Genomic DNA, 25,324 nt, shown 5'->3' on the forward strand with positions numbered 1-25,324 from the left:
ATTCCTTTTCAGTCTTAAAAAAACATCATCTTAAAACTATACCAGGCATAAGACCCACCTTTGTTATATGTAGTTAGATTCAGTTAAGCTTTTGATACATGGGTATGCAGGTTACATCAGTATGTTTGGATATGGTTGTATAGGCGTTAACAATATGTTGAGTTGTACAAGGCTAACCACTGTTGTTCATTGTAAAGTAAATTACAACAATGCAGTATTTTCTCTTGTTAGTTATTTTGGTGATGAGTCAACATTGGCATTATTTCACATCACACTTTATTTCACTGAGTTTATGTTTTCTTCTTCTTACACGCTGTTACCAACTGTTAATACTTACAAGGGCATGATGTGCATCATACAAAAACGGCCACCATAAACAGAATAAACAGGATAAACATAATAAAGCTTAAAATCTAAAGTTTAAAATATTGCTTAATATTGCATACACTGTACCCAAACTATCAGGCTTTGGACACCACATGGCTACTCAAGAGGATTTACAACTATAAGGGCATAAACCTGCAGACAGAGTTCTGAGTCAGACTGCTCACAATAGACGAGATGAGTCTCTGTTAACTGCATGAATTCATCTTCAGTCCAGCGTATATGACTGTGACATCCTCCCCCTCAGTGCCACCAGCAGTCTAAACAAACACAGATAAATCACCATCAGTTAGATAAGAGAGCAGTTTACCTTTGCTTAGATATAGATATACTGTACATAGACACTGGAGATAAACTCACAGCAGGAGGATCTGTGGGTGCAACATCTGAAAAACAACAGAAAAGAGTACAGAAGACATTTTACTGAATTATAATAGATAATATAATTAACTAAATAATTAAGTTAGTTAAATAACTAACCATAATATGATGAATGTGTTATGATAATTGTATACAAACATCATGTGCACATATTGACAGGTTATAAATATGACATATTGACATAAACATGAAACGCTGTGACAGCCACAAAATGTACACAAATATAAAGATAAACGCAGATAAAACTGTGTGTGTGTGTGTGTGTGCATGTGTGTGTGTGTGAGTGTGTGTGTGTGTGTGTGTGTGTGTGTGTGTGTGTGTGTGTGTGTGTGTCTGTCTGTGTGTCTGTGTTTGTGTTTAGCTGCTTTCAGACACAACCTCCGCAGTATATGTAGAGCTTTGTCAAACGGAGGTCCAACCCTTCGGGTGATTCAGACATAATGCTAACTTGCTGACCTTATGCGATCATATATGTGAACGACACACACACACATAAACAGAATGTCCGTGTAGTTGAACTGGTTGAACGTGGTTGAACACACTCATGAACAGAATATCTGCATGTTCTTCGCTTTGTTCAGACACAAGCTCATTTACATAATGTCCGTCTGAAATAGGAGGGGAGTGTAAGAGCCGGCTAAGTTCGGACTTCCAAATGGCCGGTTATGTTGTTCAGATATACGGCCCAACCGCTTGACATACACACTTACACATAGGTCTGAAAGCAACGTTTGTGTATGTGTGTGTGGGTGTGTGTGTCTGTGTGTGTTTGTGTCTCTGTGTACTGTGTATGTGTGGGTGGGTGTGTGTGAATGTGTGGAATGTGTGTGTGCAAATGACTGTTCACACTTTCAAGTGTTTCAACCCATTGATTGATGTCTTTGGAAATGCAAATTAATTTACCCTTAAGCATTAGGTAACTGAATCTGATGTACCGGTATACAGTATATACTGAAGACAAAATTAAACTAAACCAAGTAGACTTTAAAAGGACTTTGCCTTGAACGTTGACTGTGTTTGTAGCATATTAGACACCACAACACACTCGTCTCTATATGTGAAGATCAGACCAACTTCTCCAAGTGTACATTCAAGACCTACAGGGAATTCACATGTGAGTCCACACTGCTTTATCTCCAGGTGAAGGCCACAGAAAGCTTAATATTCTACAACCCACAGGGGCCCTTAGCTGTGACATAATGCTGCTTAAAGACCATGATTACATGCACAGTCATCTCCAACTGACCCTACAGAGTCCAATCCAAGCCTACCTCTCACAAAACTATTATATTATTAATGTTATTAATTATTTAGATTCTAGATTTAGTATAATACAGCAGCATTCTAGAAGCCACCCCCCTGGCTGCTTCTTGCACAGATTAGATTGTTGCAACTGTATAGACTACAATGCAACTATGCTTTACCTTTGTTGATAGATTTAATCAGACTGTGATACCTGATCATTTGTATTAAAGGTTGTATCAGCGATTTCAGGCCCAAAAAAAGCCCAAACATAAACGACCACATTCATCTAACCTTTCCTAACGATCCACTAGCTGCCTGCCCCATAGGCCGTCAAAAAAAACACATCTCTGTAGGCAGCCTAGGCTCCGAGATCTGTACACAAAAACAATTGCTACCTACAAGTGTTGCCAACCACTCCAAGGCAAAATAAAGTGTTCCAACCAATAACCGATGAGATGCACGTTTAGGAGAGTTTCATTTGCACGGGAGGGAGGGGGAGGGAGTAGTGAGCTAACTCTCTGTTTTGTTTGAACATCAACAGAAGTGACGTTACCCCGCAATCACTGATACAACCTCTAATTTCTTCCTCTTCACATAATTATTTCATTCATAATTGAATTATTCCAGTCTCAGTACTATAAATGTATATTCACTTGTCAAACAAAGTGCAGACAGAAGTGACCTCTCTCCATAGCTGTTGTATAACAATAGTACAACTGTGCTTTACCTTTTCTGATAGACTAACAATGACTTTGCTCACACTTTTTTGTTTGTTTATTAACAAAACAATACAGTTTTTAACCAATTATGTTCAAACTCTTGAGGTGTAGCAATCTACAACTTATAAGTGTATGACAAACTACATCACTGTTGCTTCATAGTTTCAAATGTGACATATGTGTGTAGCTGAATATGAAACTGACAGTTCACAAACAGAAGGTGCCAAATTTTGAGAGGTTTTTTTTCTGTTGATTTAATTCAAACTGAAAGTTTCAAGTGTAGCGACAGAAGAGGAACTAACCTTTGCTCAGATCCTCAGTAGGTTTCCTCTTGAAATGCACCGATGCGTACGTCACACTCCCTCTGTGGGGCAAAAGCCCCTCAGCACACGCCTCTTCATCTGCTGTCCTACGCTCATCCTCATCCTCACACACTTCTACATCGGAAAAACACAACATCAACTTATAAGTTCAAACTTAACACACACACACACTCACACACACACACACACACACACACTCACTCACTCACTCACTCACTCACACACACACACACACATACAGAAACACACACACACACACACAGAAACACACACACACACACACACACACAGACACACACATGGACGAGCACACAAGATGCACTGTCAAATGTCAAATGTACGAGTTACATAAACAGTCAATTACATTTGTAGACCACCCAAATTACCAAACTGAAGAGTAAAAATAAAACACAAGATTTATTCAGAAGTAGAAGAACATTTGGTTGAAAAAAAGGAAGGCCTCAGAAACTTAAGGTTAATTGAAGTAAACAAACCGAAGAGGGAAGTAATTATACGCAGGAGCACAAAATAAGAGCATGAGTACCTTTATCTGTGCGTTTCCACAGCAGCAGAGCAGTCAGAGCCACCAAGATGACCACAACCAGGCCAAACACACTCATGACACAGACATGTGGGACACTCACTCCTGCAGGGGAACACAACAGCACTATCAGTCTTAGTAATGATCATCCGTACGATACAGCACTGGGGCAGTAGCAGTTACTATGAGTAAACACAGTTTCAGTAAATAAGAAGACATAGTCCTGACCAGACACAGAGACCCAACGCCACTCCTGCAGGGAGACACTACTGGAGCAGTAGCAGTGGATGGTAACAGTAGTCGTAACATCAATTATAACTATTAGTAACATGTTAATTTAATTATATAATGACAATAATATTATATAATAATAACACATGTTGTTTCTGTTATTGCCGTTATTGTTTTTTTTCTGTGAGAATGTTGCCTGTAAAAGTAATAGTATACAATAAATAAATATTTATAGTTTCCCCCAAACAATAATAATCTAGTGACTGATTACACATTGAATTTGAAATACAGGGCATAGTTTCTGAAACCTGTGAATCAAAACTAACATCAAGTCAGCAGAACTTCAAAGGTTTTACACTCAGTTTGTAATTACATGTCTCACACCATTGTCTCCAAAAGACACAAGACACACAAGAACATGGCCTATAAGGCATATTACTATGGCCAGACACAAACAGGAAATGTAGACAAACGTGTTTTTTTTTATCATACATGCATAGCATACTGCACTTTAATACATTTAATATTTATTGTGGGCATTTTTATCAGTGAGTGCATCAGGTAGCCTATTTGATATGAAGAGGTTTTGAAATTACACAAACATGTTTTTGTTTTAGAACTGGACATGTGGTTACAGGCTCGGACTGGTAATCTGTACAACCGTGGGCCGGTGACCTCCGGGATTTTTTTTTTTTAAAGTTATTTAGCCTATTAGGGGTTTGCACGGCGTGTCTTGCGTGGATTTCATACTAAAACATTGCGTACGCGCAAACCTGAAAAGTAGCGTACGCACAAAAAAATCCTGATGTATGAAACTGTGCGTACGCAGCATTCCACGCAGATTTTCTTTGTACATCCCAATTAACGTGAAATTAAGCGCACATGCACGAGCATTACACTCCACCCTCTCTCCTCCCTCAATCACACTCATTTTAATTTGCTAACTAGAAGGCCACTCGAGAGCGCAGACCTCTGCGAAGACAAAATGGCCTATCCCGCAATATTAATAACAAAGAAAACTAATCTGTGAATCCATTCATACTCAAACCTGTTGGAATTTGCAAAGTTTAATAATTGAAATCATCAAATGAATAAAAAAGTTTATTTCCAGCGAATGCGAGGTATAAGTGCTTATCTGACGAAATGGCAAGAATCTTATGTCTTTATCATCTGTATCAAAATACTTTATTGGTGTGTATTTTTGTATTTTAAAAATACTGCAAGCTAATCATCGCAAAGTGTTGTGCTAATGCTTGGAACAGGCAGGGATGTTATATTTAGAGGGATATTTAGAAATACATCAGAATGTATTTCTAAATAAAATACCTAATACCCTCATTTTTAATGTATCAAAATAAACTACAAAATACAGTAGGCCTAACCATATTACGTATGTATCAAAATAAAATACTGTATTTTTGTATTTAGAAAATACTCAAAATACTTTTTTCAAGGAACTATGGAAGCACTGCAAAAAAAGCTTTTTTTTATCCCAAACATTTAGCCTATTAAAACTATATAGTAAAAAACAATACAATTTGGCCCCTGTCTTATACCGTATGCAAGTTCATGTAGTGTGATCAGAATTAAGAATAATTCAAGAATTTACATTTACATTTAGTCATCTAGCTGATGCTTATCCAAATGACTGACAGAGCTTTCAATTAACCACATTATAATCAATAGGCCAAAATCATAATTGTGTATCTGTGCCAAAATTCATAATTCAAGTCCAGTGCAGAACTGAATAAGAAAATCATACGGCTATGTATCTTGAAGTTCCAGTATGTGAGAGACTTGACGTGCCTTAATATCTCCAACCTCAAGTATGCAGCTAATAAGGAAATAGAATTGTTATTTAATTAAACAAGGTGAACTTCTCCCCACTGTGGAATGCAGTAAAGGATGCTACAAGGAAGGGAATTCAAACACACTCAAAACCTTACCATCTATTGATGTCATTGTGGTTGAGATATCTGACATTTTTCTGTTAAAGATTGGCATGGAGACAATGGGACATGGTTGCCTTTGTCAGTGTCCTTATGTGAACTTGCACAGGTCAACTTGCTCATCTTTACTTGCGTACCACTTCACACCAGTGCTTCAGACCAGAGCTGATGCTTCAGCAATAGCCGTCACTGAAAAGCTGTAAGTGTTGTTGAACACAGCTGTTCTCACATTAGCTGATTGCGATAAACATAAACCATTGTTGCCTAATTACCAATTATTCATTACACCTGTCTGTAGTATCTACTTTTTTGTGTTTTTCACATATAGTATTTTGCAGTATTTTTAAAATACAAAAATATACACCAATAAAGTATTTTGATACAAAATACAGAGCCATTTCCTTCAACCCAATAAAATACAAATGACAAAATACTATTTTGCATTTGAAACACATATTACATGTTTCAGAAATACTACCCATCCCTGGGAACAGGCAGATTACATCTTTATAGTTGGCCATATAATGACATACTTAGGTTAATACTGTATTTCACCAGTTAGGGCACAAAAATGGCCAGTAGCTGCACTGTGTAGTATCTTGACATGTCTTTAAGTTTTGGGTTACAATATACAGGTAGTGGGCTCTCTGTTGATTTTAATGAGTAGGTCTAAGCCTAAAGTTACAGCATTTCTATCACAATTGACCAGACTTTGACCTTTTGTCTTCTTTTAACAAAATTCTGGCTATGATTGTTCCTTGTATTGCATCATGAGCCATCACTGCACCTATTGCATTCTACTGTTGTTAGCCTTAAGCCTAGCTCAGTCATTATGTTGTACCACATCACCCTCCATTAGAAGTGCAATGAGCTGCATTGAGCATAATAAACTGCATTTAGAATTCCAAATCCATATTTCCAGATATTTTGGTAAAAGTAACTTAAAAGTAATACAATAGTAGTGTAATGCCTTACAATTCAGAGACAGTAATATTATAATGTAATGAATTACTTTGAAATGACAGTAATAAGTAATACATAATATATTACGATTTTGAAGTAACTTGCCCAACACTGATTAAACCACATTTCACTGCTTGACTAAAGGAAAAATATAGGCTACTGAACATGCATGGAGATCGTCATAGTTGACAGAAATTACGATACTGATTATATAATAACCTATAGGTCCAAATCTAAATGTTTGGGTTCAGTTTATAAAGTGTTGCTACAACATGATACTGTGTGTTTGTTATTTATGGGGGGAGAATCAGGGGGGGATTTTGGTATCGGTGGGCTTGTGTGTGTGTGTTGGGGGGGGGGGGTGGGGGGTGGGGGAGTCGTCGATCCAGTAGTGGGCCGGTCCAGGAGAAAATTGCCAGGGCCGAATTTTGTTCCCAGTCCGACCCTGTGTGGTTATATACTTCAGTCCACATTCTCTTGCTCAGTACAGTGGAAATCCGAATGGAAAAATCCCAGATTAAAAAAAAAAAAAAATTGCAGTGTGTACTAAATGTAGGTGGGGGATTTTCTACATCATCACTTGAATATGAAGAGTTTTGAATACGCACGAGTTACAGAATACGCACACTGAAAATGCTAATGGGAAATACAAAGAGATGAAAGAAAACACTGCTTCTGCAGAGTGTAAATGCCTACATGAAGTCCACATTAAATTGATAACACTGAATAAAACAATTAAACATCATACACATTAATTAGCAATATAGATTTTAACGAATAATGCTGTTTATGCAAAACAATATTTTAGAATTTATCGGTATTTTTTTTAAATGTAGTGTTTCATTATGGAAGGGATGTTTGGTTTTTCTTTAGAAGTTTCTTTATGCAGTGTTATTTTTCTGGGCATGTTTTTCTGTTTTTTGACAAAATTATACTATGTTGTATACCGCAAAGAGCACACATACTCTGACTTTGCTCTGCACTGTAACGTATGACTGTATAAGTTGAGTTTCCATCTAGTACAGCATACGGTCTCAGGCTATCTGCTCTGGAAGTACATAAATATAAATCCAGTTCTCCCTCCACTATGATGTAAAGAAGAATGCAAGGACAATAGGCCTTTTCACACAGAGATCACGCTAAATTTGCGGGAAGAGGGGATGTCTTTTTGCCGTCTTTTTGTGTCTGAAAGCGAGGTGAAAATTTGCCGGCCTGCTGATCTGTTCACATAATGCGGCATTTTGGGGAGCCGGGAGGCAGAATCAGCTATAGTAAATTAAATTGTGACGTGCAACAGAGGGCGTGTAGAGTGATAGCCTTATGTGCGTGGGCCTTTAGATACAGCAGGTGTGTGATTTCAAAAACCATGGCGGGAGAACCGACTGCACTTTGGTTAGCTTGCATTTGCTTTGCTGTTGCTGTTAGAATGTTACATTCTTGCGATAGATGTCTTCAGACAATAAAACGTAATTTGGAAGGGAAATTGAAGAGAAGAGTTGCCCCTTGCCTTGGCCGTACAATGTACTGTGCGTACAATTTATTCATGAAATCGTTCAATATTACAACAATAAAAATAGCTTTACACTGTCTTAATTGAAACATGCTTCACGCACAAATGATAGCCTAGGGCAAAGAGAACATAAGGATGGACATCTCAACATAAGGATACATTAGAAGATGATGATTAGTGTAAACTTTGTCACACGACGTGATAAGCAGTTCTTTAAAAACGCAACGTTCCATTCAGTCATGAATCATTCAAGCGTAGGCCTAGTAGCTAGGATGCAATTCATGAAAATTGGGCACTTCTGGATACGTTTTTGATTTTTGGCAGGGTCTTAGGTATAGGCCTAAGGTTTTCAAAAATCCATGGATACAAGTTGGGGTGGCCCCCCTAGTGGCAGTTATCCATAAAATCCAAAATGGCCCCCTCCGAAAAGAAAAAAGGTTATATCTCAGCTTCCTTTAGTCTTAAATTGTTGTATAATGTATTTTCTCTACTTTGTTTTATACAAGGGATCCAATTTTGATATGTTCTTCTTATTTTAAGTCCATTCCCATGTAGTATCATAGTCATATTTAGCTCATAAACTGTCAATATCTCTGAAAAAGTCACATTGAAATAGCCTACTCAGGTCCCTAGACCCATATTTTTACCTCCAAGGTTTGCTTTTCTTTGTTGATTGGACAGGTCACTATCACTATAGTGTCAAAAATCACATTTGGGCGAAAATTGGGCGACTTGTAGCCTAGAAATCTAGATGCACCCTAGCGGCGGCAAATTAATTTGCTCAGCCTGTAGGCCTACGTCTAGTATCGAACCATAGGAATTTCTATTGGCTTAACACCGTGGATGTTCTCCAATCACAGCACTCTATTTCGTTAGAGAGTCTTAAGGCGGGCTTAACAGGATAACGACATCCTGCGACGGTGAACAACAAGGAAGGTGGCTATGGCGAACGAAGAGCGGTTGTTTGAATCGGCGTTGGCGTCAACTTTGGAGGAGTTGGACTTTTCTTTGAAAGTAGAGCAACACAATGCACTTAAGTCATTCCTTTCGAAGAAGGATGTATTTGCCGTTTTGCCGACCGGATACGGATATGGTCGTAGCGCTGGCCTATTGCATGCCTAGGCAGTTTGAAAGACAATTCTCTGCCCGCCCCTTGGATTAAGCAGGTGAATGATTCGATTCCAGACTATACATTTCAATGATATAGGATGGCCCGCCAGGCTAGGCGATTTGCGCAACGATGGCAAACTTGGTTTCGTTGAATCGACAGAAAATCATCTCCCTTCTCATGCCTGTTTCGTTTATGAACATTGCGTTCGCCCAAAGCGTTGCCCCATGATTATAGAAGTAATGACTGGCCTAGGCTATGTAATATCAGCCCATGTTAGGGAAGTAGGCCTAGATGTTAGATCTATCAGCTCAGATCATCATTTGTCGCCAACGTCATTGGAAGGCAGCCAGCTGCAGTAGCCTTCTGGTGAGATTACACCAAAGACAGTAGCTATGATAGGGAAACTAGGGACACATCGTTCAACAAGCACATTGATCGAAGGAAAGAGGGGCTACAACTTCATTCACAAACAGAGCAAATAATTCAAATCGAGCCATAGGCGTAGCCACAGTCTTGCCCGTCCAATTACGTTCATCATCTAAAAAAGACGCGCAAGTCAACACTGCTCTGAGAGCTCAAGAATCAGTCAAATCGCGAACAGGCGGCAGCTCCGTTTATTTGTCAGGTGTGAAATGCGTTCATAATCCACTTTTTATGTCATAGACGTTGCATGCCTATGGAAGGAAAGGCTTTGCAGTAGGATTGCCCAAGCTGTTGCTTCAGTTTGTGATTTAAGTTATGCGATGCACCATTGCTGGGTTCATGCCAGTTTAAAATGTTTAGCCGACTGCGTAATTTGCCATTTTTGTTCAATAAGTTCTACTTTTCATGTCATGAATGTAACATGCCTATGATACGGCTTTGCAGTTGTACAATATGGTCAATCTATTGTCTCAATTGTGTTTCATGTGACGCACCGAAGCTAGGCCTACATTCATGCATTGTTTTGCTCCAGTTTAAAATGTTTCTGCCTAATTTGTCAGCTGTGATCAAATGCGTTCAATAAATTCCACTATGTCATAACATGCCGATTAATGTTTGTATGGTGTATCTCATCTAGGCTTCTCTTAGGCTATGTTCAATCAAATTGGCTTTGCCCACCCTTTTCTTTCTGTGCCCACCCATTTGAACATTTCTGGCTACGCTAATCGAGCATAGGAGTAGAAAAAGATTCTGTTGCTCTGTCCGAGTGGTCATTTAAATATATATCTTTAGGTTAAATTTTGTGTGGTAAAGTTATAATCGGACTGGTAGGCCTAGTCCGATTTAACCATAAGCAGAAGCAGCAGCTGGCAATGGAAGTCAATAAATAATTTCTGGGTCAGAGCAATCGGAAAAAAATAAATATCAAAATCAGTTTTGGGCCTGAGGCCGTTTTTTAAACGTTCTACTTTTGATCTGATCATGAAATCAAAAGTCTGAAAAACAAAGCATTATTTGTTGGTTTGTATCACATTCATAAACAAATAATGAAAAAACAAATCCTTTTTTTTTCTCGTTTTTTCATTTTGGATTCTCAATTGAATATCAAATGAACGAATGATACACGGACCTTAAACATCATGTATTTATTCAAATATTTTGATCAGCATTTCTGAGATGTGGTGGATTGGATCAGGGAAGGCATATAAGGCATATAAATATATTACAATCCACCACATCTCAGAAATGCTGGGACCTCAAAAATGCCAAGCACTGCGCCTCTTCCACGCGTTCACATGATGTGACGTTGTATCAGCAATGTATGGAATTGGCAAAAAAAACTGCATGGATTGCGTGGGCAGCTTACCCAGAAGTCACCGACACCCTCATTCTGATCACCAAGACCCAACCAGCCTTACACTGGAATCAGTGCACGTGCAAGTTCTCAAATGCTGGACTGTACTCATGTATAGAAAGAACTGCTGTGTCGAGTTAGTCAATGAAACATCATGCCTTATTCCAGCATGGGAAGCGTGCCCTGCACACTGCAGCTTTTGTCTGGAAGCAGTCCCTCTCCAAAACTCCAGAGACTCCAGACCCCAGTGAGTGGGGTTGGGAATGGAATGACAGAACCAAAGTCTGGGTGCCATATTGGACAGATCTGGAAGATGCCAGCAAGTGATGCTCACTCCTCCTCAACTGTGGTTGCCTGTATGGGCAACTGTAAGTGCCACCGAGCTGGACTTTGCTGTACCACATTGTGCAAGTGTGAGGGAGGCTGTACTAATAATGATGAAGAGTGAAACCAAAAAATCTTTGAATAAATACATGATGTTTAAGCAAAGTCCTTTTAGGCAAGTCCCTCCACTCGGCAGCCATATTGCAACGTTTTTTGGGCACTCATCAGGCATCCATTTCGGCAGAAATGCGCGTGCGCAAGGCTTCACGACACCAATCTTGCTCCAGCAGAGATCACAACACACTACATTATTGGCTCAATGTATTCACAACACAGCACATGATTGGCTCAATGGATTCACATGTCAACATTTTGCCGCGGAAGGGGTGTGATTTGCGTAGACAACTGCCATATTGCCGTTACAAACTAAGCTCATGCATTTCTATGGAGAATTTTTTGAGTACTGTGTCTCCTCATTAGAAAGTCTCTGGTTTAAGTATGAATTGTTTTTTTGTGTTATTTGACTAAAATGTAATATTGATCCTTAACATGGTGAAAAGCCTATGTTAGCCATGTACTGTAACTTTTCACTGTGGCATAGTTATGAATTTGTGTTTATTTAAGGCCTCAACAATGGTCCTTTTGGTCACAACATGTGATTTTTGACACTATAGTGATAGTGACCTGTCCAATCAACAAAGAAAAAGCATACCTTGGAGGTAAAATATGGGTCTAGGGACACAGTAAAAAATGGAGTGTCATTATTGCAGAGTAAACCTATTTTCCTCTGGATAGAGTAATTATAACAATGTACAGAGTAAAATCGTCTAAATAGTAGTGTCAAAAGTGAGAGTTAAGTCCAACATGCACACAATGACCAAATCTACTCTACATGGTGATGATTCCCCGCGGAAAATCCTAGAACTGAACTGGAGCTCAAGCTGGCAGTGGCACGTTGGAAATCGTCTCTTTCCCCACTAGCAGACCTGTCGTGGTAAGTTTGTATGAACATTTGTAGGTTTTCACCATCTAGATATTTTTCCACTTACGGCCAACTTTTTGCAATACATTGACGATGGTAGGCGTATTAAGTTAAGCTAGGCATGCATAGATGTAGTTAGCTAATCAATATACCTCACTGACTTCAAGTTCAGATGCATTCGACTGCAATACCACGTCAAGAACTTAGAAGTAATACAGTTGATAACGAAATTCATTTAAATGACACATTTCAGACTTTATTTACTTGTTAACACCGTGCAATGTATGGGTTAGTGATAATTGAAGTTGTTCGGCCGGGTGGGTGACGTTGGGTTAACGTACCAAAATGTTAGCAAGTTAGCTTGACAACGTGGTTTCTGCCCAAGTTGAAATAATTTGCAAGATGTTTTGTTGTCGTGCTTGACTTGTGCCTGTCTGAAACCAGACATTGAGAGTAATTTCAACAATTGCTGAATGGCAAGAAAGTCATTAGAAAGACAGGAGGTTATACTCTCAGCTAACAAGTTTATTAGCACCCTGTATATCAGCCTATTGATACCATAAGTCCGTGAGTGTTTATTAGACCATTACGTTTTTTAATAACTTTGCTCTGATTCTTCAGAGAATATTTTGATGGATATTAACAGTTATTCAACCTTCCTTAAATTTAAATTTAACAGAAAATGCTGCTGCGTGTCTCGTTTGGCGGAGTGCAGAAGTACATCAAGCTGCCTGAACTAACATTCGGTGATTTCTTGAGAGAAGGTTAGTCACTAAATGTGGATTGAAAGTAGCCTAATCAAGTGGTGGCATATTGCAATTGTTTCTCATCAGAACATTTTGTGCACTGTTTATTTCTTTTACTCTAGTGAGTCTAAAATTTAACATTGCTGAAGACAGACGGTTGGACATCAAGGTTTATGACCAGTCTAACACAGAGGTCGACTCTGAGGTTTTTGAGGAGATCGTACAAGAGTTCCATGGACCTTTCCTAATTTCATTGGCCAATGAAGCACCTGGTAATTGCTGCCTACCTGCATAAGACTACACACACATCGTTGAAGTGGAAGTGTTGAACTATGTAATTGTGTTCTTATTTCCCAATGCTCAGGTAACCCTCAGTCCACATCATCTCCATGCTCTATTGCATCTGAAGACACAGTGATCCTCAACTTCTCGTTGTGTGACCCAGCTGAGGAGCCAGTTGCAGCCGAAGGAAGTCAACCTAAAAGGCCTTGCCGCATTAACTATGAAGCAAAAGCTGTGAGTTGTGTGTGTGGGGAGTTTGATTCATATGTTTAATTTGAGGTGCATTTTATTTGTTTCATAATTGCCAAGTATTTTTCAAAATACAATTCTGCACATTTTATTTCTTAGCTGATTGAAAAAATCTTGACAACAAAGCCTGGAGGTGACCGTGTCATGGAGGAGTATGCGAAAACAAAATCAATTACAGATTCAACCAGAAGACAGCTCATCAACATACTTACTGCAGAGATGACGGAAACACATGGGTAAGCATGGATCAAATATGTTATCATGAGACATTGTTTAAACATCGCAATTATTGTTTAGGTCATGTTGTTCAATGCTATCTATGAATGTTGATTATTGAATACACCAGGACATCTCCGCCCTGGAGTGTAAAAGTGATGTATGCACAGGGGATTGTCGCTCTGTTTCCATACCTTGAAGACCCATATTCACAGAATGGCTATGTAAGTAAAGGTTTTAAAATATATTTGCCCTTCGAACTGCTGAGATTTACATTTACATTTATGCATTTAGCAGACGCTTTTATCCAAAGCTCAGAGATCATATGAATGTATATATCTCACTGTGCATACATTATACATAGGAACATTACTACGATCCTGAAAGTGGTTCAGGCTACATAGCATGGCGGTTGAAGACAATTCAACGAAAAGCTGCTGAGGAAAGAGGTCCTGCAGTTAGTCAATCTCCTAAAGGTAATATTTATCATGAGGTGGAATTATCAACCTGTGAAATGTGTTTAAAGGAGGATATAAAACTCTGTAGTTATTAACAGCAACAACAAAATTGTCTTGTTCTAAAGTTGGTGGGCCAGGCCATGGGTGTACTAGACCCTTTACTGCCGACAGAGTCCTGACTGACGAGGAAGTGGAATGCGCTATTGCTTTGTTGAGACACACTGCTGATGAGGAGACCATCCGTGAAAAGATGAAAGTCACTTTCGTATACCGCCACGCCATGGTCAATGATGAGAACAAATCAGCAGAGGTCTTCTCAGTATTTCCACGGTTCCTAGACACACCAGGACTGGTATGGCATCTACATTCATTGAATACTGAGACATATTGTAAAATGTAGCACAAGGTACCAACTCAGGTTGTCCTCCTTTTCTCCTTTTTTTCTTTTTCAAACTACAGATAGAACAAGATTTTAGAGTGATGTTTGGTGAGCAGACTGCCAACAAGTTCCTGGAGAGGTGGCCTACCACTTTCAAAGCAGGAGTCATTAAGGAAAGCCATGGACTGGTCCCCTCCACAGACCTTCTTGATTTAATGCGCAACGCTGAGACATCTACTGAAGTTGAAAAAGGTAAGTCTTTGAATGTGGAGAAGCATGTTGCTAATATATTGAGGATGGTGGAAAATGATGGCATAATGTTAAAGGGATATTCCACCATTTGGGGAATTAAGCTCATTTTCCACCTCCCCTCGAGCAAAACAATTGATGTTTACCTTTTTCCCGTTCATCCAGCCGTTCTGTGAGTCTGGCGATACAACTTTTAGCTACAGCCTAGCATAGATCATTGAATCTGATTAGACCGTTAGCTTCTCGCCTGCTAGCATCACGTTTAAAAGTTACTAAGATTTCCGGTAATTTTCCTATTTAATACTTGTCTCCTCTCAAGTTAGAAAGTGTAATAAGACCAACGGAAAATGAAACGTGGCGATTTTCTAGGCTGATTTGACATGGAACTATACTCTCATTCAGGCGTAATAATCCAGTCACGTCTGCTGCAGCTCAACCTTGTTGTTGGAAGTTAGCTTACAGGGACTATTTTCAGGTGCAGCATAATATCATTGTGCTGCTGTGCCCATGGTGTTCCTTGATTATTACGCTGGAGTGAGAGTATAGTTCCAAGTCAAATCAGCTTAGAAAATCGCCACGTTTCATTTTCCGTTGGTCTTATTACACTTTCTAACTTGAGAGGAGACAAGTATTAAATAGGAAAATTACCGGAAATCTTAGTAACTTTTAAACGTGATGCTAGCAGGCGAGAAGCTAACGGTCTAATCAGATTCAATGATCTATGCTAGGCTGTAGCTAAAAGTTGTATCGCCAGACTCACAGAACGGCTGGATGAACGGGAAAAAGGTAAACATCAATTGTTTTGCTCGAGGGGAGGTGGAAAATGAGCTTAATTCCCCAAATGGTGGAATATCCCTTTAACCTGATACTTGTTGGCCTCTAGGCTGGGACAGTGACATGTCTGCCATCATACTGCTGCTACATCTGCTACCACCATCTGCACAGGGACGAAAGAGGCCAGGGAAGATATCAGCATCTAATGCAGTTGATCACCTCATCAAATTCCAAAAGGTACACTAGACCTTAATCAAACCTCATCCCTCCCACCACCACCCACCCCCTACCAACAACACCTCAAACTCCAAACATCACACCACCCCTCACCACACACCCTCAATTATCACTCCACTATCCACCCACCCCCTGCCATCAACACCACACCCCCCTCAAACATCACTCTACTATCATACACACACACCCCAACTCCACCCCACCCACACTCCACTATCCCTTTGTCAACACCACCCTACACTCAAACATCACTCACCCCCAAACACACACACTGCAGCCGTGCATCCCCTCAAACATCATTGTATCATTTTATCTATCTCATTTCTGTCATCACTCAAAGTTCTACAGTACACACACACACACACACACACACACACACACCAACGTTATACACCACATACTACTACGAGCACCTATCCCACACACAGCACTCTTCCCTTTGAACCTTTCTTTCTTCTGGAGAACCTTACAGTTTCACTGCATGTGCTTTGCGCAAGTAATTCTATGCATGTGACATAAAATTCTTGAATCCTTAAATTGTTTAGAGATTGGAGTGATCTCATGTTATTGTTTTAATAAATAGTGTTGTTGAATGTGTTTTGTTATAGACGGGAACAAGCGTGCAGCAGCATCTTGACAACATCGCTCAAAGCAGTCAGCCCTACCTCCTTGCTCAGGGACCCACAAAAAGCAGCATTCACTCTTTCTTCATTGCCATCGACAAGCATGCACTTCCATGCCAAGCCACCAGCTCGGTTGGAGCCCTGGATGAGCTCTTCAAGGCCCACTATGTGTTTGGTACATCTTACAGTCCTGTCTTGAACAACTTGTTCACTTTTCTGCAAACTACCATTTACAACATTGACGTGGGGAAAACTAAGGAAACGCCAAGAATTACAGAGTTGCGAGCGAGAATGATGCGTTAGGCACTCTTGAAATTAAACAATGAGGTGCTTTCTTTGCAGCAATGTCTTTGGTGACGCAAACAATCTAGTAAAGCACCTCAAAGTAATACATGGACTCTGTACGGGAAGGACTCTTTATCTTCAATGTGGCCAAGTGGGATGCTCACGTTTTTTCAATAGTTTTTCTGGTCTTAGGAAGCATCTGAATAAGTGTCATGTGAATAGTGCATGTGATGTTATTGTTGAAACTGAACCACCACATTGTCAAACTGTTCTTGATAGTACTAATGCAAATCCCGCAGAAGAGACATATGAGGCTGAGGTTGAGTCAGAGCCAGCATTATCGTCAGAACACCTTGTAAATAGTTGTGCCTCTGTCATTTCAGATCTAAAGGCAGCAGGTGTAGCCCAGTCTGTTGTTAATTCTTTTGTGACCTCTATGGAGGATATTGTGCAGGAAATTCATGAGCATGCAAAAGAGTCAGTCATACAGGGTGTATTTCGTGATCAAAGAGACACTGAAACATGCAAGAATGTGGAGGGATGTTTTAACCAATTAGAGAATCCATTCACAGCTCTAAATTCAGATTACAAACAATCAAAATTTATTACCAGTAAGTGGGAAACTGTGGAGCCAGTGGAGCTTGTAATTGGCTCAAGATTTGACTCGAGGCTCAACAAAAACACAGGAACATATGACCAAGTAGTTGTTAGAGACAAATTTATGTATATACCAATTTTATCGACATTAAAATCAATATTTAAAAGTGAACATGCTAGGGAAATGCTCAAAAGCCCAAATATTAGTGATTCAAAACTCAGAGATATTTATGATGGCTCTTTCTTCAACACTCATCCTCTATTTTCATCAGAGAGACACACTATACAGATCCAAATGTTTTATGACGACTTCGAAGTTGCCAACCCCTTGGGGTCCAAGAAGGGAGTTCATAAAATGGGTGGAATCTATTTTACTTTAAGGAATTTCTCACCAAAGTGGAATTCTATTTTGGCCAATATTCATCTTTGTGCCTTGTTTCATGCTCAAGATATTAAACGTTACGGTTTTAGCGCAATTTTAGATCCTATTGTTCGTGATCTTAAACAGTTAGAGAGTAATGGCATTGATATACCATTTTATGGTGGTTGTGTTCGTGGCAGTGTTATACAGGTCACTGGAGATAATTTAGGCCTACATAGTTTGTTTGGTCTGGTTGAGAGTTTCAGTGCAAGGTATTGCTGTAGGTTTTGTTTAGCCGAAAAAGAGGACTTTCAAACTGAATTCTCCGAAGAGGCTCCCAAAATAGTGTTGCGTACCAAAGAGGCCCACAGTGCTCACTGTCAAGAAATAGCAAATAAGCCTTCTCTTCCTTATGTATTTGGCGTGAAGAGATCATGCTTGCTAAATTCACTTACATATTTTCATACAACTGAGAACTACTCAGTCGATGTAATGCATGATCTTTTAGAAGGCGTCGCACAATTTGAATTAAAGCAGCTGTTTTTATATTTGAAAGAACACATTACACTGGCAGAACTGAATTCAAGAATATTAAGTTTTGATTATGGATTCACAGAGAGATGTAATAGGCCAGTGGCTGTGAATTTAAGTGCAGAGTCTAATGATTTGGGACTAAACGCAATTCAGTCATGGTGCTTACTGAGGAATGTTCCCCTTATATTTGGAGATTTGGTAGCCTCTACAAACCAACACTGGGCCCTGCTTATTTTGTTATTACAGATAGTAAACCTTGTATTCTCTCCCACGTTATCTCAAGGCCTGTGTGTGTATTTGAAACATTTGATTGTTGAACATCATAAACTGTTTAAGGAGGTATATCCTCAGAAAAAACTTTTACCAAAACACCATTTCCTAATTCACTATCCTCGCTGCATTCAGAAAATAGGACCTGTACTCCATAGCTGGTGCATGAGATACGAAGGCAAACATAATTTTTTCAAGAAACAACTGAAGTCCTTTAAAAATGTCACAAAAACATTGGCCAAAAAGCACCAAAATTATATGGCACACAAGTGGCGATCCTCAACAACGTTTATTCGCTTGGACATTGGTCCAGGAAAAAGTGTGTCTTTAAATATGATTAATGGTGGTTCAGTGATTGCTATGCAAATGAAAATGTCCAATTTTGATAAGGTTATTAAAGTGACGTGGGCTAAGCACAATGGGTATGCATACCGCCAACACCTGGTCGTTTGTGGTGAAGTTCTATGTGAAATGCCTCTGTTTTACCAGATTGAATCAGTTGTGATCATACAGAACAAACCAGTGCTGCTCACCATACCTTTATTTACAGTAGCTTTCCAAGAACATTTCTTTGCTTATGAAGTGACTAGGACTAAGAAAGATTTTGTTGCTTTTCAAGTTGATGATCTGCCTTATCCAAGGCCTTTTGACATACAAATGTCATGTGGAGAGAATGACACCACTATGTATGTTGTCCCATATTGTTATCTCTGAGGAGTTATCAGGAAATAAATGGTGCTACAGTACCTGATGGTGTGTATTGTCTTATATTATAGCAGTTAAAAACATTACTATTTCATTAAAATAAAATAAAATAAATATACACTATATAGTGTATTTTAAGAATAGCCTATTTAGAGTGGAAACTACTCTATGTAGTGAAATAATTTTACTCTAACAGTGTAAACAGATCACAGTGTTAAATGTTTTTACACATTTCATTGTAAATTGTGACACAAAATAGAGTAAAATTAACTCTGAAAATCTTACACTGGCTACAGAGTAAATTTTACACTAATTTAGGGTGGGACCAAATGTTATCTGACACAGAGTTAAATTCAACTCTTAAAGAGTAAAATTGACACTATGTTTTTTACTGTGGACCTGAGTAATATTTTAATGTGACTTTTTCAGAGATATTGACAGTTTATGAGCTAAATATGACTATGATACTAGATTTAACATAGAAATGGACTTAAAATAAGAAGAACATAGCCTATCAAAATTGGATTCCTTGTATCAAACAAAGTAGAGAAAATACATTATACAACAATTTAAGACTAAAGGAAGCTGAGATATAACCTTTTTTCTTTTCGGCGGGGGCCATTTTGGATTTTATGGATAACTGCCACTAGGGGGGCCACCCCAACTTGTATCCATGGATTTTTGAAAACCTTAGGCCTATACCTAACACCCTGCCAAAAATCAAAAACTTATCCAGAAGTGCCCAATCTTTATGATTTTTCACATATTCCTTCCCAGCTATAGTGCTCGTCGTAAAAAGAAAACAGCAGCTTAATATTTTTTAGGTGTTTACAGTTTTTCTCGATCGTTTTGATGGCTGTGTCAACTCTGACATCACATTCTCAAAACAGTTAACACCCGTGTCTGAACAAAAGCACTCTGGACAAAATGACACATTTTGCTTGCAAAAGGCTGTTACTCTCTCAAAACACTTAAAACATGCAGCAAAAGCAAATCTGGCCTTCAAACACTACAACTTGTTGCCAATTCAAAAACACTCTTTAATCAATCATTACACACTGGACAACAAAATGCAAAATCTAGTTCTCAAAATGAGCATTTTTGCTATGTCTGTTCCATTACTTTCTAATTTTTCTGGTATCAGAAAAAAACTGTGAAAAGACAAAATGTGCTGAATAAAAAAATAATTTATTCATTCCTCCCAAGATGTAACTGTCATTGTAAGATATACAGCAAACACCTAGTAACATACTGTAAATTTCATTGAACTACAACTTTCATCGAAATAGACCTACATGTATAATGAATGATTGCTGATTGAAGAATTGTGCAAAGGAGTTTCACACAGGTGTATCAGAGATTCAGACTTATATGCAAGGAATCTATACCACCTGTGAAAAGATGTTTTCCTTTTGTTTAGCATGGGAAAACCAATAGAGTTTGGGGCTTTTGAATGACACCTGTGTTAACTGTTTTGCAAAAGGGTGTGAGAAATGTGTGAACCCAATGAAAATGTGTGAACACATTCGCAAGAGATTACTTCTGCTGTGCAAAGAAAGTAGTCATGAAGACCAAGTGGGTTCTAGTTTACTTAAGCAGGTAAAAGCAATCGAGAAAAACTGTAACAGTAGGCCTAGGCGCACTGTTAGCAGTTATGCCGAAGGCAGTGAGATTATTAGGTAGCCTAGAAATCTAGACGCGCCCCTAGCGGCAGCGAATTACATTTGCTGCCAGGGCTAGTCTAGCAACTCTCCGTTGGCTTGTGAGCTCCAGAAATCGAAACTTAATCAGGCCAATGAAATCGTGTATAGAGTCGTTAGGTGGGCTTAACATAATGATTGATGGCAGAGTTGCAACGGTTTGGCTTGAAAACAAATAAGATGGATGTTGCTGCTGGCGAACAGTGTGACACGAGTTAAACTTTTATTAAGTTGGCAAACGTTTGAACTAGCCAACTAGCTCCGCTGGTGGGAAACGCATGGGACTCATAGCGCTGCCGCTGTCCTATTGCCTGCAGAGGGAATTTGAAAGACAACTGATTATCCCGCCCCTTGGACTGAGCACTGCGAACGGTGAGTGTCCAGACCCTACATTTTAATGTGGGTCTGGCTCGTCAGGCTAATTATTAGGAATTGCATCCTGTCACTCAGTTCGGGTTGATAATAATAACTTTAATTTAATCATATTTTTTTGCGCCCGTCTCCCTACCCATTCATCTTGGTGGAATACTTCGCGAACTTTTCCTCAACACATGACAAACCATATATCAGAATAAACAGCAGACCTTACCGAACATAAAGGTGTAAAGCATTCCCCTGCACAGTTAGCCATTCCAGAGTAATCCGGTTTTAAATTTGCAGCAATGTCTTTATGCATGTCTCCAACTTTGCGGTTCCTAATGTGTTTCAATTGTTCAATAAGTCTACATGATTTCATAACAGGCCAAATACAAAATAAATGTTACAAATATCGCCTAGATAAGCATTACAATCAGAGGATATACATATAGGGCAGACAGACGTTCAAGAGTTCATGCTTTGTTTGATATCGCTGGATTTTAAGATATATTATGGCAACTGATTGCATTCCAAGCTACAGTCAACTCTAGCAGGCATTGAATGACTGGAGACTTTGTGAATTTATAGATTGACATAATGTGCTGTCTCTGCGATTGCTGCTTTTGATCAGTTAGATTTATTTGCAATCTCCTGTGGTGGGCTGGACATAGCATTGAAATGCCCGCCCAGATTCCCCTTTCCGCCTTGACCCATTCACACTGGTGGCGGAACGAAAAAACTCGGCAAAATGTCTAGGGGGCTTGGTGGTAAATTTGGCAAGACACTTTGTCCCGCCGTTCCGCCTCGGTCTATGTGAAAGGGACAGTCGTTCCGCGATTCTGGTACATAAAATCGCGGCGATTTTGCCAGTGTGAAAGGGCCTAATAACATGAATTGATGGATGGGTGGATGGATGGATGGATGGATGAAAGACACACCTGCTGATGGATCTGTGTGTTGTGTTGCCGTGGTGTTTCTGGTATCCTCTGCATTCTCGCTGTGTGTTGCCAGTGGAGTCGTGGCCCTCCGCACCGGCGTTGTGTGTGTGGGTGGCGTGTGTGTGGTGGTGTGTTTGGACACGTTCAGCTGGACAGGCAGCAGAGCTCTCAGTGTGCCCCCATGGAAAACCGCACAGGCCCACTGGCTCTGGACTGAACTGACGATGCTCACGGTGTGATAGACAGCTGCTCCCCCAGGTTTACAGCGGTTTGAGTAAGTAGAGTAATGCTGACTGGAGTATTTGCTGTTGGAATCCAGGTGAATCCAGCATAACTCCCAAGATGTCTTCCAGAGAGAGACAGAGCAACACAGGGTCACACTTCCTCCCTCATACACATGCTGGGGCTCTGCTGTGGCTGAGGACACACACACACACACATACAAGCCGCTCTAATGAAGCCAAGCCACACCAGACTCAAAGCTGAACAGTGTGAATACACCAGACACTGCTCCCCTCTTCAAACTCGTATCAGTATTCCATGCTGACAACTGCACTCTGTACTTTAATTGAAGCGTTATTGAGACACATGCCAAAGGGTTGGTGTTGAAGAGGGATTACCAGACAGAGCTCAGAGTTTCACAATATCACTGCAATAACACAGCAAGAACAGTCTCCACACATTACAGAATGAGAATGCATTCCAAAACCTTAGTCATGGATAACACATTTACTTTATTTATCCTCCAGTTGGGCTTATCTTTCAGTCTTATGTGATCTTATCATTATATAACCCTAAACACCACACTCAGTGCAAATGTTATCTGATCTTCTCTACTTCCTTTGCCTAATAATTAAGTCATTGATGAATTCATTGAGAAAGTTTTAAATGTGTAATTGGCTTAAGTGTAATATTCTTGAAAACAACCAAGAGTAATTGCAGATTTTTAAAAAAGAATGAATGAAAAAATGTTTTTTTTTTGTGTTTGTTTTTGTAAATCACTCACCCTGAACAACCACCAGCTCGTAGGATGTCTGTTTCTTTGGGCCTCCTCCCGGCCGTATCAGGCGCATTGTGCACTGGAACTGCCCTGAGTCACCCCACTCCACAGAAGAGATGTCCAGCGAGAAGTCATTATCTCCCCCTCCTTTTTTAGATACTCGCCCTGTAAACGGCTCTGAGCTGTTAGAGAGGCGTCTGAAACCTCTGTTGAAGCTCCCATGATGTTTCCAGCTCCATTCCCCTGAGTACGTCTCAGCACCCAGGTGTTTGCAGAAGAGATGGACGGACTGACCCACGGCTCTGTACAGCAGGGTGGCGTCACCTGAGGAGGCTGAGAGAAACGTAAACATACATATGGAGCATCATCCTACATGTATATGCATATTACATATTTATCATCATCGTATTTATTTACGTCATTATCAGTAGGATATCAGAATATAACATTATCAGGAAAAAAGAGTACTTAAGAGTACTCTTAAAGTACACAGTTTACTCCGTGTGAGAATGGCCACATTAACACAAACAGCCCATACTCTTTACATTAAGATGTGTGTACTGCATTTGTGTAATTAACAATTATAAAAATGCAATTTATAAATTATAGTAATTTCATAAAAATTAGTGTGAAATTAATTTGTGGATATATTCATGGAATAGTATTGCTTATTTGACAAATGATTGCATAGTTGTGTACCAGACTGTTAAAATCAGCATGAAAATCGAATTTTGTGTTGTCTAATTAGCTACAATAAACGTTACTTTGTCTGCTACAGAATTTCTACCAAAAGCAAACTGACCAGTAAAATGCTTTCTATAGATTATGAATTTATGATAAATCTAAATACAATTATTATAAAAAAAACAACATAAAATGTACATGACATGACAATGCAATGAACATTTCAAAGTGATTATTAATATAAAATTACAACTGGCTTACAGATTGATTACCACCAAGTGTAATTGTCTGCAAATGTTATACTACTTCTACAGTTGATGAATCATCATGCAGAGTTGTGTACTTGTTGTAATTTACCATGTCTCCTCTCCAGTATAAGCTCTGTATCGCCGCATGTGTAACGCCTTTTGTCTTGAAAGTTCTGCACCAGGAGATGGGCCGTGCTGTCTATCTTCAGCTGTATATCATTGGTTCTGATTCCGTCCCAGGTGCCCTCACATTTCTCACTCACATCACTGCCAGGAGCCACCAGGATCACTTTACCTTCAGAGAAAAACACAATGACCTGATATCAGAGTGTTTAGTGAACACATCTGCAAAACGTTCTACAGAACGTGCATCACTTAGATGAAGAGAACACTTCTAATACTACTCTGCCTGAGCCTGATGCTTTATTTGGCTTAGCATTGCTCTTCCAAGTGCAAAAAAATGATAAAGAGAAAATGTAGATTATTTTATCACATCAGCAGACAAAGGTCGCTTCATGTTTAGACCACTTCAGAAGACAGGTAGACATGATGGAGACTATAGCTATACTGTAACAGACATGACAGTCGCCATTTGAAGCCCACCAGCGTGGAGAAATGTACGTGGAGAAAATGTGTATCATTTCACTACATGAGAGGATGCAATTCTTACCGTGTCTAAGCCCAGTCAGGCAGAGAAGCAGGCCTGCGGAGAAAAAGGTCCTCATTCTGGCGTACATATCAAAAGCATTCTGACATAATAGGATGGTAGATAGCACTGCACTAATACTGCTGGTGTATCTGCAGCTGTGTCTGATTTCCTGTAAACAGAAGTGTGAAGTTTCCATTGACACTCGTCCTGCTCAGGTCATACCCTCCACCGCAGCACAAACCACAAGCCTTACCAGACGCCCAGCACCTAAGCACACTGTATTTACAACAACCTACAGTTTTCATGTGGACACTGTGACATGTGAAGATCACAGGGTGAAGTG

At 39.5% G+C, this 25,324-nt stretch overlaps 2 protein-coding genes across 3 annotated transcripts; one reads left to right on the plus strand and one right to left on the minus strand.

The window, feature by feature from the left end:
* Positions 1-25,142, minus strand: LOC121709069. Its single transcript, XM_042092133.1, has 8 exons — positions 25,003-25,142; positions 24,442-24,627; positions 23,407-23,733; positions 22,401-22,817; positions 3,597-3,698; positions 3,032-3,166; positions 745-770; positions 1-644 (listed from the first exon to the last, which is right to left on the minus strand). The coding sequence occupies exons 1-8, from the start codon at positions 25,067-25,069 to the stop codon at positions 573-575; spliced, it is 1,332 nt and encodes a 443-aa protein (XP_041948067.1). The 5' UTR covers positions 25,070-25,142; the 3' UTR covers positions 1-572.
* Positions 10,535-19,446, plus strand: LOC121709065. Of its 2 annotated transcripts, XM_042092119.1 has the most exons (12): positions 10,535-10,546; positions 12,297-12,452; positions 13,120-13,204; positions 13,309-13,458; positions 13,551-13,702; positions 13,817-13,953; positions 14,064-14,157; positions 14,298-14,409; positions 14,517-14,743; positions 14,851-15,022; positions 15,903-16,030; positions 16,639-19,446. In XM_042092119.1, exons 3-12 carry the CDS (start codon positions 13,123-13,125, stop codon positions 16,954-16,956), a joined length of 1,572 nt encoding a protein of 523 aa, XP_041948053.1. In that variant the 5' UTR covers positions 10,535-10,546; positions 12,297-12,452; positions 13,120-13,122; the 3' UTR covers positions 16,957-19,446. The 2 variants fall into 2 exon arrangements, with proteins under 2 accessions (XP_041948053.1, XP_041948054.1); XM_042092120.1 differs by lacking the exons at positions 10,535-10,546; positions 15,903-16,030 and having other exon boundaries at positions 12,221-12,452; positions 16,639-16,812.
* Positions 25,143-25,324: the final 182 nt, after the last annotated feature.

Source organism: Alosa sapidissima, chromosome 5 (genome assembly GCF_018492685.1).
Source record: "Alosa sapidissima isolate fAloSap1 chromosome 5, fAloSap1.pri, whole genome shotgun sequence".
Lineage (NCBI taxonomy): Eukaryota > Metazoa > Chordata > Actinopteri > Clupeiformes > Clupeidae > Alosa > Alosa sapidissima.